The sequence below is a fragment of the Salmo trutta genome, chromosome 36 (genome assembly GCF_901001165.1).
Source record: "Salmo trutta chromosome 36, fSalTru1.1, whole genome shotgun sequence".
NCBI lineage: Eukaryota > Metazoa > Chordata > Actinopteri > Salmoniformes > Salmonidae > Salmo > Salmo trutta.
The window spans coordinates 14,108,859-14,123,565 of NC_042992.1; the positions used below are offsets into that span (position 1 = coordinate 14,108,859).

A 14,707-nucleotide genomic window follows, 5' to 3' on the forward strand; every position below is an offset into this window, starting at 1 on the left:
GAGTATAACAGAACTCATATGGCAGGCCAAAACCTGAGAAGATTCCATACAGGAAGTGCCCTGTCTGACAATTTGTTCTCCTTCTGTAGCATCTCTATCGAAAATACAGCATCTGTGCTGTAACGTGACATTTTCTAAGGTTTCCATTGGCTCTCAGAAGGCGCCAGAAAGTGTAATGGGGTGTCTGCTGTCTCTGGGCGAAGAACAGCACGAGAATTTGTTAGTGGTCAGCCTGGGAACAGTGAGACTGAGAGGCGCGTTCACGAGAATTCTCCATTTTTTTATTTCAGCCTTTGAATGAATACAACGTCGCCCGGTTGGAATATTATCGCTATTTTACGACAAAAATCGCATAAAAATTGATTTTAAACAGCGTTTGACATGCTTCGAAGTACGGTAATGGAATATTTAGAATTTTTTTGTCACGAAATGCGCTCGCGCGTGACCCTTCGGATAGTGACCTGAATGCACGAACAAAATGGAGCTATTTGAATATAACTGTAACGGTTGTCGTCGGGAATGGAGGACCAAAACACAGCAGGAATGTGGATGCTCATCTTGAATTTATTTGAAAATAAAGTGAACACCAAAATAACAACAAATGAAGAACTCACGAACAACAAAACAGTCTTGTCAGCCTCACACACACAAAACAAGAAACAATCTCCCACAAACACTAAACCAAACACATACCCATATATAGGACTCCCAATCAGAGACAACGAGAAAACACCTGCCTCCAATTGAGAGTCCAACCCCAATAAACCAGACATAGAAATACAAAAGACCAGAGACCACATAGAAATACAAACATAGAACATTACCCAAAATCCCGGAAATAATAAATGAAACGCCCTACTAAATAAACCACCACCCCGAACCACATAAAACAAATACCCTCTGCCACGTCCTGACCAAACTACAATAACAAATAACCCTTATACTGGTCAGGACGTGACAATAACTATTTGGAACCAAAACAACATTTGTTGTTGAAGTAGAAGTCCTGGGAGTGCATTCTGACGAAGAACAGCAAAGGTAATCCAATTTTTCTAATAGTAATTCTGAGTTTAGGTTGCCCCAAACTTGGTGGGTGTCAAATTAGCTAGCCTGTGATGGCCGAGCTATCTACTCAGAATATTGCAAAATGTGCTTTCGCCGAAAAGCTATTTTAAAATCTGACACCGCGATTGCATAAAGGAGTTCTGTATCTATAATTCTTAAAATAATTGTTATGTTTTTTTGTGAACGTTTATCATGAGTAATTTAGTAAATTCACCGGAAGTTTGCGGTGGGTATGCTAGTTCTGAACATCACATGCTAATGTAAAAAGCTGTTTTTTGATATAAATATGAACTTGATTGAACTAAACATGCATGTATTGTATAACATAATGTCCTAGGAGTGTCATCTGATGAAGATCATCAAAGGTTAGTGCTGCATTTAGCTGTGGTTTTGGTTTTTGTGACATATATGCTTGCTTTGAAAATGTCTGTGTGATTATTTTTGGCAGGGTACTCTCCTGACATAATCTAATGTTTTGCTTTCGCTGTAAAGCCTTTTTGAAATCGGACAATGTGGTTAGATTAACGAGAGTCTTGTCTTTAAAATGGTGTAAAATAGTCATATGTTTGAGAAATTTAAGTTATAGCATTTTTGAGGTATTTGTATTTCGCGCCACGCTCTACCATTGGATATTGGTGAGGCGTTCCGCTAGCGTTCTTACTTGCATTTAAGAGCAGTTGGAGGCCACAGAAGGAGAGTTGTATGGCTTTGAAGCTCGTCTGGGGGTTAGTTAATCTTTGGGCTAGGCGACCCACCTCGACAACATCCGGTGAAATTACAGAGCGCCAAATTCAAATTACAAAAATTGTAATAATAAACATTCATGAAAATACAAGTGTTATACATCGGTTAAAAGATTAACTTCTTCTTAACCTCTTTGGGCTAGGGGGCAGTATTTTGATGTCTGGATGAAAAGCGTGCCCAAAGTAAACTGCCTGTTACTCACACTTTGTCAGATTTCTAAAAGGCTTTACGGCGAAAGCATACCATGCGATTATCTGAGGACAGCGCCCCGCTTACAAAAGCATAGAAACATTTTCCAACCAAGCAGAGGCGTCACGAAAGTCAGAAATAGCGATACCTTTGAAGATCGTCCTCTGTTGGCAATCCAAAGGGTCCCAGCTACACAATAAATGAATGTTTTGTTCGATAAAGTCCCTCTATATCCCAAAAACTCAGTTTTGTTGGCGAATTTTGTTCAGTAATCCACTGGCTCAAAGGCGGTCAAAACATGCAGACAAATACATCCTAATAGTACCGGTAAAGGTCGTCAAAACATGTCAAACGATGTTTATAACTAATCCTCAGGTTGTCAATTATCTAAATAATCTATAATATTTCAACCGGACAATAGCGTATTCAATAGAAAGGAAAAAGAACGAAGGGCGTGCACACAGTCACGCGCGCAAACCACTACTGCATGATTCCATAGACCACTTACAAAAAGGTCTTATTCTTCATCGTTTTTCAAAAAACATGCCTGAAACCAAGTCTAAAGACTGTTGAAATCTAGTAGAAGCCATAGGAACTGCAATCTGGGCGCTAAACCCAATATAGTCAATAGGCTTTTAATGGAAAACCACTCACATAGGGTTTTCGCCTGCCATATCAGTTCTGTTATACTCACAGACATCATTTTAACAGTTTTAGAAACTTCAGAGTGTTTTCTATCCAAATATACTAATACTATTATACTAATTCTATGCATATCCTTGCCCATCCTTGTCCCCCTTGCCCGTTTTAAATATATATTGGAGGATTTTTATTTTTGTATTGCTTGTAACTGTTTCGGGTAACGCAAGTTCTTGTGCTGTTAGAGGAATAGCCTATGTGTACATGTAATCTGTTGCTGTATTTTTTTGTGTTATCTGTGATTGTTTTGTTTGTCTTGTGTAGTTTCTTAATCATTGTACCTAAACTGTATGTGTGAACATGTATACGCAGGGCCCAGCTGTAAAAGAGACCTTGGTCTCAGTCTGTGTTCCTTGTTGAAATAAAGGTATAATAATCCTAGCTTCTGGGCCCGATTAACAGGCAGTTTACTTTGGGCATGTTTGTCATCCAAACTTCAAAATACTGCCCCCTAGCATAAATAAGTTTAACACAGTGTCCAAAGAAGGGCCAGAAGTATACAGAATGGTGTCGTCTGCGTAGAGGTGGATCAGAGAATCACCAGCAGCAAGAGCAACATTATTGATGTATACAGTGAAGAGAGTCGGCCCGAGAAATGAACACTGTGGCACCCCCATAGAGACTGCCAGAGGTCCGGACAACAGGCCCTCCGATTTGACACACTGAACTCTACCAGAGAAGTAGTTGGTGATCCAGGCGAGACAATCATTTGAGAAACCAAGGCTGTTGAGTCTGCCGATAAGAGTGTGGTCATTGACAGAGTCGAAAGCCTTGGCCAGGTTGATGAATACGGCTGCACAGTATTGTCTCCTACCGATGGTGGTTATGATATCATTTAGGACCTTGAGCATGGCTGAGGTGCACCCATGACCAGCTCTGAAACCAGATTGCATAGCGGAGAAGGTACGGTGGGATTCGAAATGGTCGGTAATCTGTTTGTTAACTTGGCTTTTGAAGACCTTAGAAAGTTAGGGTGGGATAGATATAGGACTGTAGCAGTTTGGGTCTAAAGTGTCTCCCCCTTTGAAGAGGGGGATGACCGCGGAAGCTTTCCAATCTTTGGGAATCTCGGACGATACGAAAGAGAGGTTGAGGCTAGTAATGGGGTTGCAACAATTTCGGCAGATAACTTTCGGAAGAGAGGTCCAGATTGCCTAGCCCGGCTGTTTTGTAGGGGTCCAGGTTTTGCAGCTCTTTCTGAACATCAGCTATCTGGATTTGGGTGAAGGAGAAATGGGGAGGCTTGGGCGAGTTGCTGTGGGGGGTGCAGGGCTGTTGACCGGGGTAGGGGTAGCCAGGTGGAAAGCATGGCCAGCCATAGAAAAATGCTTATAGTTAGGGATGGAAATTTCAGGGTTTTTGGTGGTCTTCCTAAGCCAGGATTCAGACACGGCTAGGACATCCAGGTTGGCAGAGTGTGCTAATGCAGTGAATAAAACAAACATAGGGAGGGGGCTTCTAATGTTAACATGCATGAAACCAAGGCTTTTACTGTTACAGAAGTCAACAAATGAGAGCGCCTGGGGAATGGGAGTGGTGCTGGGGGCTGCAGGGCCTGGATTAACCTCTACATCACCAGAGGAACAGAGGAGAAGTAGGATAAGGGTACGGCTAAAGGCTATAAGAACTGGACGTCTAGTACGTTCAGAACAGAGAGTAAAAGGAGTAGGTTTCTTGGCGTGATAGAATAGATTCAAGACATCATCTACAGACCAAGGTATGGTAGAATGTGACTAGTGGAGGTAAACCTAGGCATTGAGTGATGATGAGAGAGATATTGTCTCTAGAAACATAATTTAAACCAGGTGATGTCACCGCATGTGTGGGAGGTGGAACTAAAGGGTTAGCTAAGGCATATTGAGCAGGGTAGAGGCTCTACAGTGAAATAAGACAATAATCACTAACCAGTACAGCAATGGACAAGGCATATTGACATTAGGGAGAGGCATGCGTAGCCGAGTGATCATAGGAGTCCAGTGAGTAGTTAAGCTGGCTGGAGACATGGCGATTCAGACAGCTAGCGGCCGGGGCTAGCAAGCTAGCAGAAGGGCCTTAAGAGGGACGTCGCGATGGAAGAAGTCTGTTATAGCCTCCTCGTGCAGAGCCTCCTCGTGCTGTTACGTTGGTAGTCCAGTCGTGATGGATTAGTAGGGTTCCGTGTAGTAAAGGGGTCCAGTCCAATTGGCAAAATAGGTATAGTGGCCCAAGAAATTGGCCGATGGATCTCTTCAGCTTACAGTCCAATATGCTAGCGGCTAGCAGGCTAGCAGATGGGCATTCAGGGGACATTGCGACGGAGGGCCTGTTGAAAAGAAAAACCCTCGGGCAGATTACGTCGGCAGTCCAGTCATGATGGGTAAGCAGGGCTCCGTGTAGTAAAAGAGGACCAGGCCAATTGGCAAAATAATTATAGTGGCCCAAGAAATTGGCCGATGGACCTATTCAGCTAACAGTCCGATATGCTCTAGACAGCTAGCAGGCCGCGGCTAGCAGGCTAGCAGATGGGGGGACGTTGCGATGTAATAGCCAGTTGAAGAACCCCCTCGGGCAGTAGCTAGTAGCTAGTTAGCTGGCTAGCTTCTGTTGGGGTTACGGTTCAGAAGTAAAGAAAAATTATTTAGAAAAAGCAGATCTGCACCACATTGGGTGAGGCGGGTTGCAGGAGAGTATTTTGAAGTTGAGGTTTAGAAAAATATAAAAAATATATGCGAAGAAAAAATATATAAAACTATATATACATGGGACACGACAAGACGGGGACAAAGACGTCTGACTGCTTCGCCATCTTGGTTACATTAGTCATTTTGCTTTGAAAGTTGCTAAACTTGTAAACTCACTTTTGAGAAAATGGCCTTTGAATGTTTTGGTACTACTATTGGAGAGCTCTTCTTTGTCTACACCCATTCAGCATCGTTCACACCCTCTTAAGCTTTAGCCCCACCCATCTCTTTAAGGATTAATCTGAATGTACTAACAACAGCAGTCAAGCACCCAAGCTAACTTGCTAGCTACTTCCAGACATCTAAGTGAGAGAGAACAGCTCGCTGAACATTACTCGCCCTAACAGAGTTGGTTAGGCAGTTATGTTATCCAGACCGTTGGTGACTGCAACTGTACTGTCAGATTGTCTATTAGTAAATTCAGAGCGTTTCAAGTTCAGAGCGCACACCGGACGCTCTGGCCAATGAGTATGTTTGATCCGAACGTTCTGACCTCACAACGGCAATCAATCACCCAAGCTAACTGGCTAACATTGACTAGCTTGCTAGCTACTTCCAGAAACATAATGAGAGAACACCCCACTCTGACCATTTTACTTACCCTAGCAGCTGTGCTGCTGGCAACAATTTTTTATTACGCTTTTTTGCTGACGTTTACTGACACCGGCCACATTCAAATTCATCAGTTATTCTGCGCTCTCTGGCACACTCAGATGAGAGTGCTCTGAAATCGAAGTAGATTGCCAGACTGAATTATGAATGCACCCGAAATGGTTACTTGCATAGTGAAGTCTTTTGTTAAGACCTGTAGCTAGCTAGCTAGGTAACCAACGAAGCATAATCCCAACTCATGACGTTACTACCCTGCATGAATCTGCAGGTAATTTACCAACCAGGTTCAATGTTAGCTAGCTAACATTAGGCTATAGCTAGCCAAGCAAATGGCTCTTTCTGTCAAAATTAGAAACGTGTAATATCTGAAAATGTAGCTAGCTAGACTATTTTACCCGTAAACATCATTCATGGTTGGATGCGTCTCCTGTCAGATGCCATGGTTGCCCTCAGTTTGAAGATGTAATCTGGAGACAGGTGTTTTCTCCATCTCTTTAGCTATCATACTCGAATTCAACTGATTTCAAAAATCAGTCCTTCAGAGATTGGAGAACAAAACTTATGCAGTTGTAATACAGAATACATTTTTAAAAAGCAGCATTAGACAGGATTACCTAGACATACTAACCAGCTAAAATAGACAGAAGCATGCTATATGGCAGACCAATCCAAACTCATCTCTCGGCATGTCCAGCCCACTCATTATCTCAGCCAATCATGGTTAGCGGGAAGGTTGCTGCCTTTTTTTTCTTTGGCTAAACCAACTAGGCTCTTAATTTAAAAATTTCATTCGTATTTAGAGATGGCATACAAGTTTGTTATTAAGGCACATGAAAGTTTACATGTTAGAGAAGGCATTTCTGCCAAAAAAGCATTTTAATAACGGCTCTCCTGTGAAGTGGTAACCCGTGACATACGACCAGTTTCCTGAAACGGGTCACAAATGTGGAAAAGGGAAGGGATCTGAATACTTTCCGAATACACTGTATCTATTGAACTAACCAACTATGGAACTAACCAACTATGGAACTAACCAACTATCAAACTAACTACCAAACTAACCAACTAACCAACGATCTATCTAACCAACTACCAAACTAACCAACATCCGAACTAACCAACTATCGAACTAACTATCAAACTAACCAACTAACTATCAAACTAACCAACTATCGAACTAACTAATCAACTGTCGAACTAACCAACCAACTGTCAAACTAACCAACCAACTGTCAAACTAACCAACTGTCAAACTAACTAACCAACCAACTATCTATCGAACTAACCAACTAACTGTTGAACTAACCAACTATCGAACTAACCAACTATCCATGTAACTAACTATCAAACTAACCAACTATCGAACTAACCAACTAACCAACTGTCGAACTAACCAACTGTCGAACTAGCCAACTATTGAACTAACCAACTGTCAAACAAAACAACTGTCGAAATAACCAACCAAGTGTCGAACTAACCAACTATCTATCGAACTAACCAACTATCAAACTAACTAACTATCTATGTAACTAACTATCGAACTAACCAACTATCGAACTAACCAACTGTCAAACTAACCAACTAACTCTCGAACTAACTAACCAACTATTGAACTAACCAACTGTCAAACTAACTAACTGTCGAACTAACCAACTATCTATGTAACTAACTATCGAACAACCAACTATCGAACTAACCAACTAACCAACTGCCGAACTAACCAACTGTCGAACTAGCCAACTATTGAACTAACCAACTGTCAAACAAAACAACTGTCGAAATAACCAACCAAGTGTCGAACTAACCAACTAACCAACTATCTATCGAACTAACCAACTATCAAACTAACTAACTATCTATGTAACTAACTATCGAACTAACCAACTATCTATGTAACTAACTATCGAACTAACCAACTATCGAACTAACCAACTGTCAAACTAACCAACTAACTATCAAACTAACTAACCAACTATTGAACTAACCAACTGTCAAACTAACTAACTGTCGAACTAACCAACTATCTATGTAACTAACTATCGAACTAACCAACTGTCAAACTAACCAACTGTCAAACTAACCAACTGTGGAACGAACAAACTGTCGAACTAACCAACTGTCGAACTAACCAATTGTCAAACTAACCAACTTTCGAACTAACCAACTGTTGAACTAACCAACCAGCTGTCGAACTAACCAACCGACTGTTGAACTAACCAACTATCTATCTATCGAAGTAACCAACTATTGAACTAACCAACTATCTATTTATCGAACTAACCAACTGTCGAACTAACCAACTGTCAAACTGACCAACTGTCAAACTAACCAACTGTCGAACTGACCAACTGTCAAACTAACCAACTTACGAACAGACCAACTGTCAAACTAACCAACTGTTGAACTAACCAACCAACTGTCGAACTAACCAACCAACTGTTGAACTAACCAACCGTTGAACTAACCAACTACCTATCTATCGAACTAACCAACTATTGAACTAACCAACTATCTATCTATCGAACTAACCAACTATCGAACTAACCAACCAACTGTCGAACTAACCAACTGTCAAACTAACCAACCAACTGTCGAACTAACCAACTGTCGAACTAACCAACCAACTATCTATCTATCTATCTATCTATCTATCTATCTATCTATCTATCTATCTATCTATCTATCGAACTAACCAACTATTGAATTAACCAACTATCTATCTATCGAACTAACCAACTATCGAACTAACCAACTTTTGAACTAACCAACTAACCAACTATCGAACTAACCAACCAACTGTCGAACTAACCAACTGTGAAACTGACCAACCAACTGTCGAACTAACCAACCAACTATCTATTGAACTAACCAACTGTCGAACTAACCAACCAACTATCTATCGAACTAACCAACTATCGAACTAACCAACTAACTGTCGAACCAACTAACTGTCGAACTAACCAACTATCCAACTAACCATCTATCTATGTAACTAACTATTGAACTAACCAACTGTCGAACTAACCAACTGTCGAACTAACCAACCAACTGTCAAACTAAGCAACCAACTGTCGAACTAACCAACTAACCAACTATCTATCGAACTAACCAACTATTGAACTAACCAACTGACCAACTATTGAACTAACCAACTAACCAACTATCTATTGAACCAACCAACTATCGAACTAACTAACTAACTGTCGAACTAACCAACTATCCAACTATCCAAGTAACCAACTATCCAACTATCCATGTAACTAACTATTGAACTAAACAACTATCGAACTAACCAACTAACCAACTAACCAACTGTCAAACTAACCAACCAACTGTCGAACTAACCAACTAACTGTCGAACTAACCAACTAACCAACTAACCAACTATCTATCGACCTAGCCAACTATCGAACTAACCAACTAACTGTCAAACTAACAAACTTTCCAGCTATTGAACTAATCAACTATCTATGTAACCAACTATCGAACTAACCATCTGTCAAACTAACTAACCAACTGTCGAACTAACTAACCAACTGTCATACTAACTAACCAACTGTCGAACTAACCAACTACGTAACTAACTATCGAACTAACCAACTAATCAACCATCGAACTAACCATCTAACTATCAAACTAACCGACCAACTATTGAACTAACCATCTGTCAAACTAACCAACTGCCGAATTAACCAAACGACTGTCAAACTAACCAATTGTCGAACTAACCAACCAACTGTCAAACTAACCAACTGTCGAACTAACCAACCAACTGTCGAACTAACCAACCAACTATATCGAAATAACCAACTATCGAACTAACCAACTAACTGTCGAACTAACCAACTATCCAACTAACCAACTAACTATTGAACTAACTAACCAACTATTGAACTAACCAACTGTCGAACTACCCAACCAACTCTCAAACTAACCAACTGTCGAACTAACCAACCAACTGCCGAACTAACCAACTAACTATCTATCGAAATAACCAACTATCGAACTAACCAACTAACTGTCGAGCTAACCAACTATCCAACTAACTATTGAACTAACTAACCAACTATTGAACTAACCAACTGTCGATCTAACCAACTGTCGAACTAACCAACCAACTGTCGAACTAACCAACTGTCGAACTAACCAACCAACTGTCTATCAAAATAACCAACTATCAAACTAACCAACTGACTGTTGAACTAACCAACTATCCAACTGTTGAACTAACCAACTAACTATTGAACTAACTAACCAACTAACTATTGAACTAACCAACCAACTGTCAAACTAACCAACTGTCGAACTAACCTACCAACTGTCGAACTAACCAACCAACTGTCGAACTAACCAACTAACTTTTGAACTAACCAACTATCTGTCGAACTAACCAACTAACTGTCAAACTAACCAACTATCTATCGAACTAACCAACCAACTATCCAACCGTCGAACCAACCAACTATCCAACTAACCAACTATCTATTGAACTAACCAACTATTGAACTAACCAACTATCCAACTATCGAACTAACCAACTATCTATCGAACTAACAACTATTGAACTAACCAACTATCGAACTAACCAACTTTCGAACTAACCAACTAACCAACTATCGAACTAAGCAACTATCGAACTAACCAACTATCTATGTAACTTACTATCGAACTAACCAACTATCTATCTAATTATCTATCGAACTAACCAACTATCTATCTAATTATCTATCGAACTAACCAACTATTGAACTAACTAACTATCTATCAGTGGTGGAAAAAGTACTAAATTGTCATATTTGAGTAAAAGTAAAGATACCTTAATAGAAAATGACTCAAAAGTAAACGCCACCCAGTAAAATACTACTTGAGTAAAAGTCTAAAAGTATTATGTTTTAAAAAAATACTTAAGTATCAAAAGTAAATGGAATTGCTAAAATGTACTTAAGTATCAAAAGTAAAAGTATAAATCATTTCAAATTCCTTATTTTCCTTATATTAAGCAAACATTTTTTATTTTTTATTGACGGATAGCCAGGGGCACACTCCAACACTCAGACATAATTTACAAATGAAGCATTTATGTTTAGTGAGTCTGCCAGATCAGATGCAGTAGGGATGACCAGGGATGTTTTCTTGATAAGTGTGTGAATTGGACAATTTTCCTGTCAAAATGTAACCAGTAAATTTGGGGTGTCAGTGAAAATATATGGAGTAAAAAATACATTTTATTTCGGAATGTAGTGAAGTAAAAGTAAAAGTTGCCAAAAATATAAATAGTAAAGTATAGTTCAGATACCCCCCAAAAGTACTTTGAAGTATTTTTACTTAAGTACTTTACACCACTGCTATCTATCTAACACGCACTTTTGGTCTTGTAGTGTATTTAGTTCAGTTAGCCAACACTCTTATCACACCATAGGGCTATCAGACTTCTGATACCAATGCAGGGTGAAAGGGGGCCACAAAATAGTAATTGAAGTAAATTAAATACATATTTCAAACACATGTAACAGAAATACTGCCCATCTCTGCCACTTCCCCCCCCCCCCAAAAAAAGAGATCCTAATCAAATCTAATCAGACATCCAACACAGTACACACAAGAAAATGAGGGCAGAGTAAACAGTCTATGAAAACAGAAAGATAGTGTGACTTTATGACATGAAACATATTATATGTTGTATTCTAACTATGATCTATGACTGATCAGATTCTGTTTTGTGTTTCTAACTTATGACCATATATTAAGAACATTCCATGACACAGAAGTACAGCCCTAGATATTACATGGTGGGGGGCTTTGTCTATTCTAGAAATTATATTTCTATGTTTAGAACTCTCTGTCTGAAACCTCCACCACTCCCTCTCCCTCCCCAGGTAAGGGTGACCTGATCGGGGCCAACATGTCTATAGATGACCGGGTGATAAAGACCAACGCAGATGTGAAGGCCCTAACCTACTGTGACCTGCAGTGTATCAACCTGAGTGGTCTGTATGAGGTACTGGACCTCTACCCAGAGTACACCAGCCGCTTTGTCCAAGACATCCAGCTGGACCTCACATACAACCTGAGGGAGGGACACGAGCGCCATGTGAGTGACGTAAAACACCTACACAGTTACACATGGAAGCAGGCACGCACACACACACACTAAGACCATGCTCAACAAACTGTATAGGGCCATAAGTAAACAAGAAAATACTCATCCGGAGGCGGCGCTCCTAGTGGCCAGTGACCTTACTGCAGGAAAACTGAAATCCATTTTAACTAATTTCTACCAGCATGTCACCTGTGCAAGTAGAGGGGAAAAACTCTTCATCACCTTTACTCCATATACAGAGATGTATACAAAGCTCTCCCTTGCCCTCCCTTTGGCAAATCTGACAATAACTCTTTCCTCCTGATTCCTGCTTACAAGCAAAAACTCAAACAGGAAGTACCAGTGACGCGCTCAATACGGAAGTGGTCCGATGAAGTGGATGCTAAACTACAGGACTGTTTCACTAGCACAGACTGGAATATGTTCCGGGATTCATCCGATGGCATTGAAGAGTTCACCACATCAGTCACTAGCATCATTATTAAGTGTATTGACGACATCGTCCCCACAGTGACCGCAAGTACATATCCCAAACAGAAGCCATGGATTACAGGCAACATTCGCACTGAGCTAAAAGCTAGAGCTGCCGCTTTCAAGGAGTGGGACACTAATGCGGACGCTTATAAGAAATCCCGCTACGCCCGCCGACGAACCATCAAACAGGCAAAGTGTCAATACAGGACCAAGATCGAATCCTAGTACACCGGCTCTGATGCTTGTCGGATGTTGCAGGGCTTGTAAACTATCACGGATTACAAAGGGAAACCCAATCGCGAGCTGTCCAGTGATGTGAGCCTACCAGATGAGCTAAATACCCTCTATTGGTCGAGAGCTTCAAGTTCCTCAGTGTCCACATCGCTAAGGAATTATCATGGTCCACACACAGCAACACCGCCATGAAGAGGGCACGACAATGCCTCTTCCCCCTCAGGATGATGAAAAGATTCGACATGGGCCCTCAGATCCTCAAAACATTCTACAGCTGCACCATTGAGAGCATCTTAACTTGCTGCATCACCGCTTGGTATGGCATCTGCTTGGCATCCGACCACAAGGCGCTTCAGAGGGTAGTGTGTACGGCCCAGTACATCACAGGTGCCAAGCTCCCCGGCCATCCAGGACCTCTATACCAGCCTGTGTCAGAGGAAGGCCCTCAGAATTGGCAAAGTCACCCAAGTCGCAGATTGTTCTCTCTGCTACCACACGGCAAGCAGTACTAATGCACCAAGTCTGGAACCAACAGGACCCTAAACAGCTTCTACCCCCAAGCCATAAAACTGATAAATAGATAGTTAAATTGTTAACAAATAGCTACCCGGACCTTCTGCATTGACCCATGTTGCACTAACTCTTTTGACTCATCACATACGCTGCTGCTACTGTTTACTATCTATCCTGTTAACTAGTCACTTTATCCCTACCTATGTGTAAATATCTATCTCAATTACCTCGTACCCTTGCACATGGACTCGGTACTGGTCCCCTGTGTATATAGCCAAGTTATTACCTCGTACCCCTGCACATGGACTCGGTACTGGTCCCCTGTGTATATAGCCAAGTTATTACCTCGTACCCCTGCACATGGACTCGGTACTGGTCCCCTGTGTATATAGTCAAGTTATTACCTCGTACCCCTGCACATGGACTCGGTACTGGTACCCTGTGTATATAGTCAAGTTATTACCTCGTACCCCTGCACATGGACTCGGTACTGGTCCCCTGTGTGTATAGCCAAGTTATTACCTCGTACCCCTGCACATGGACTCGGTACTGGTCCCCTGTGTATATAGCCAAGTTATTACCTTGTACCCCTGCACATGGACTCGGTACTGGTCCCCTGTGTATATAGCCAAGTTATTACCTCGTACCCCTGCACATGGACTCGGTACTGGTCCCCTGTGTATATAGTCAAGTTATTACCTCGTACCCCTGCACATGGACTCGGTACTGGTCCCCTGTGTATATAGCCAAGTTATTACCTCATACCCCTGCACATGGACTTGGTACTGGTCCCCTGTGTATATAGCCAAGGTATTACCTCGTACCCCTGCACATGGACTTGGTACTGGTACCCCGGCACATGGACTCGGTACTGGTCCCCTGTGTATATAGCCAAGGTATTACCTCATACCCCTGCACATGGACTTGGTACTGGTACCCCTGCACATGGACTCGGTACTGGTCCCCTGTGTATTTAGCCAAGTTATTACCTCATACCCCTGCACATGGACTTGGTACTGGTACCCCGGCACATGGACTCGGTACTGGTCCCCTGTGTATATAGCCAAGTTATCGTTATTCATTGTGTATTGTGCTATTATTTTTCTATTTTTCTATTTTTTCTCTGTGCACGCACACACACACACACACACACACACCAGTATTACTATCAGTGACAACAGTACTGCCATGACACTAGTACCACATAAGTCATGTTTACTGGTATATTATATTTTATTATATTTAATGCCAAAATAATACCACTTAACAATATTTTTATTCTAGTCCTGTTGTCACTACTATTAAACATTGTTTCATTTCACAGTAAGAATCGAGGTAGTGTGAGCACAGCGAGAGA

General features: G+C 41.3%; 1 protein-coding gene across 1 annotated transcript in view; it reads left to right on the top strand.

The window, feature by feature from the left end:
- kcnh8 (potassium voltage-gated channel, subfamily H (eag-related), member 8) overlaps positions 1-14,707 on the top strand; it is a 136,695-nt gene that overhangs the window by 101,305 nt on the left and 20,683 nt on the right. Inside the window, exon 11 of the mRNA XM_029734646.1 lies at positions 11,906-12,120. Within this exon, the coding sequence (XP_029590506.1) occupies positions 11,906-12,120 (215 nt within the window). The remainder of the gene's footprint in view (positions 1-11,905; positions 12,121-14,707) is intronic.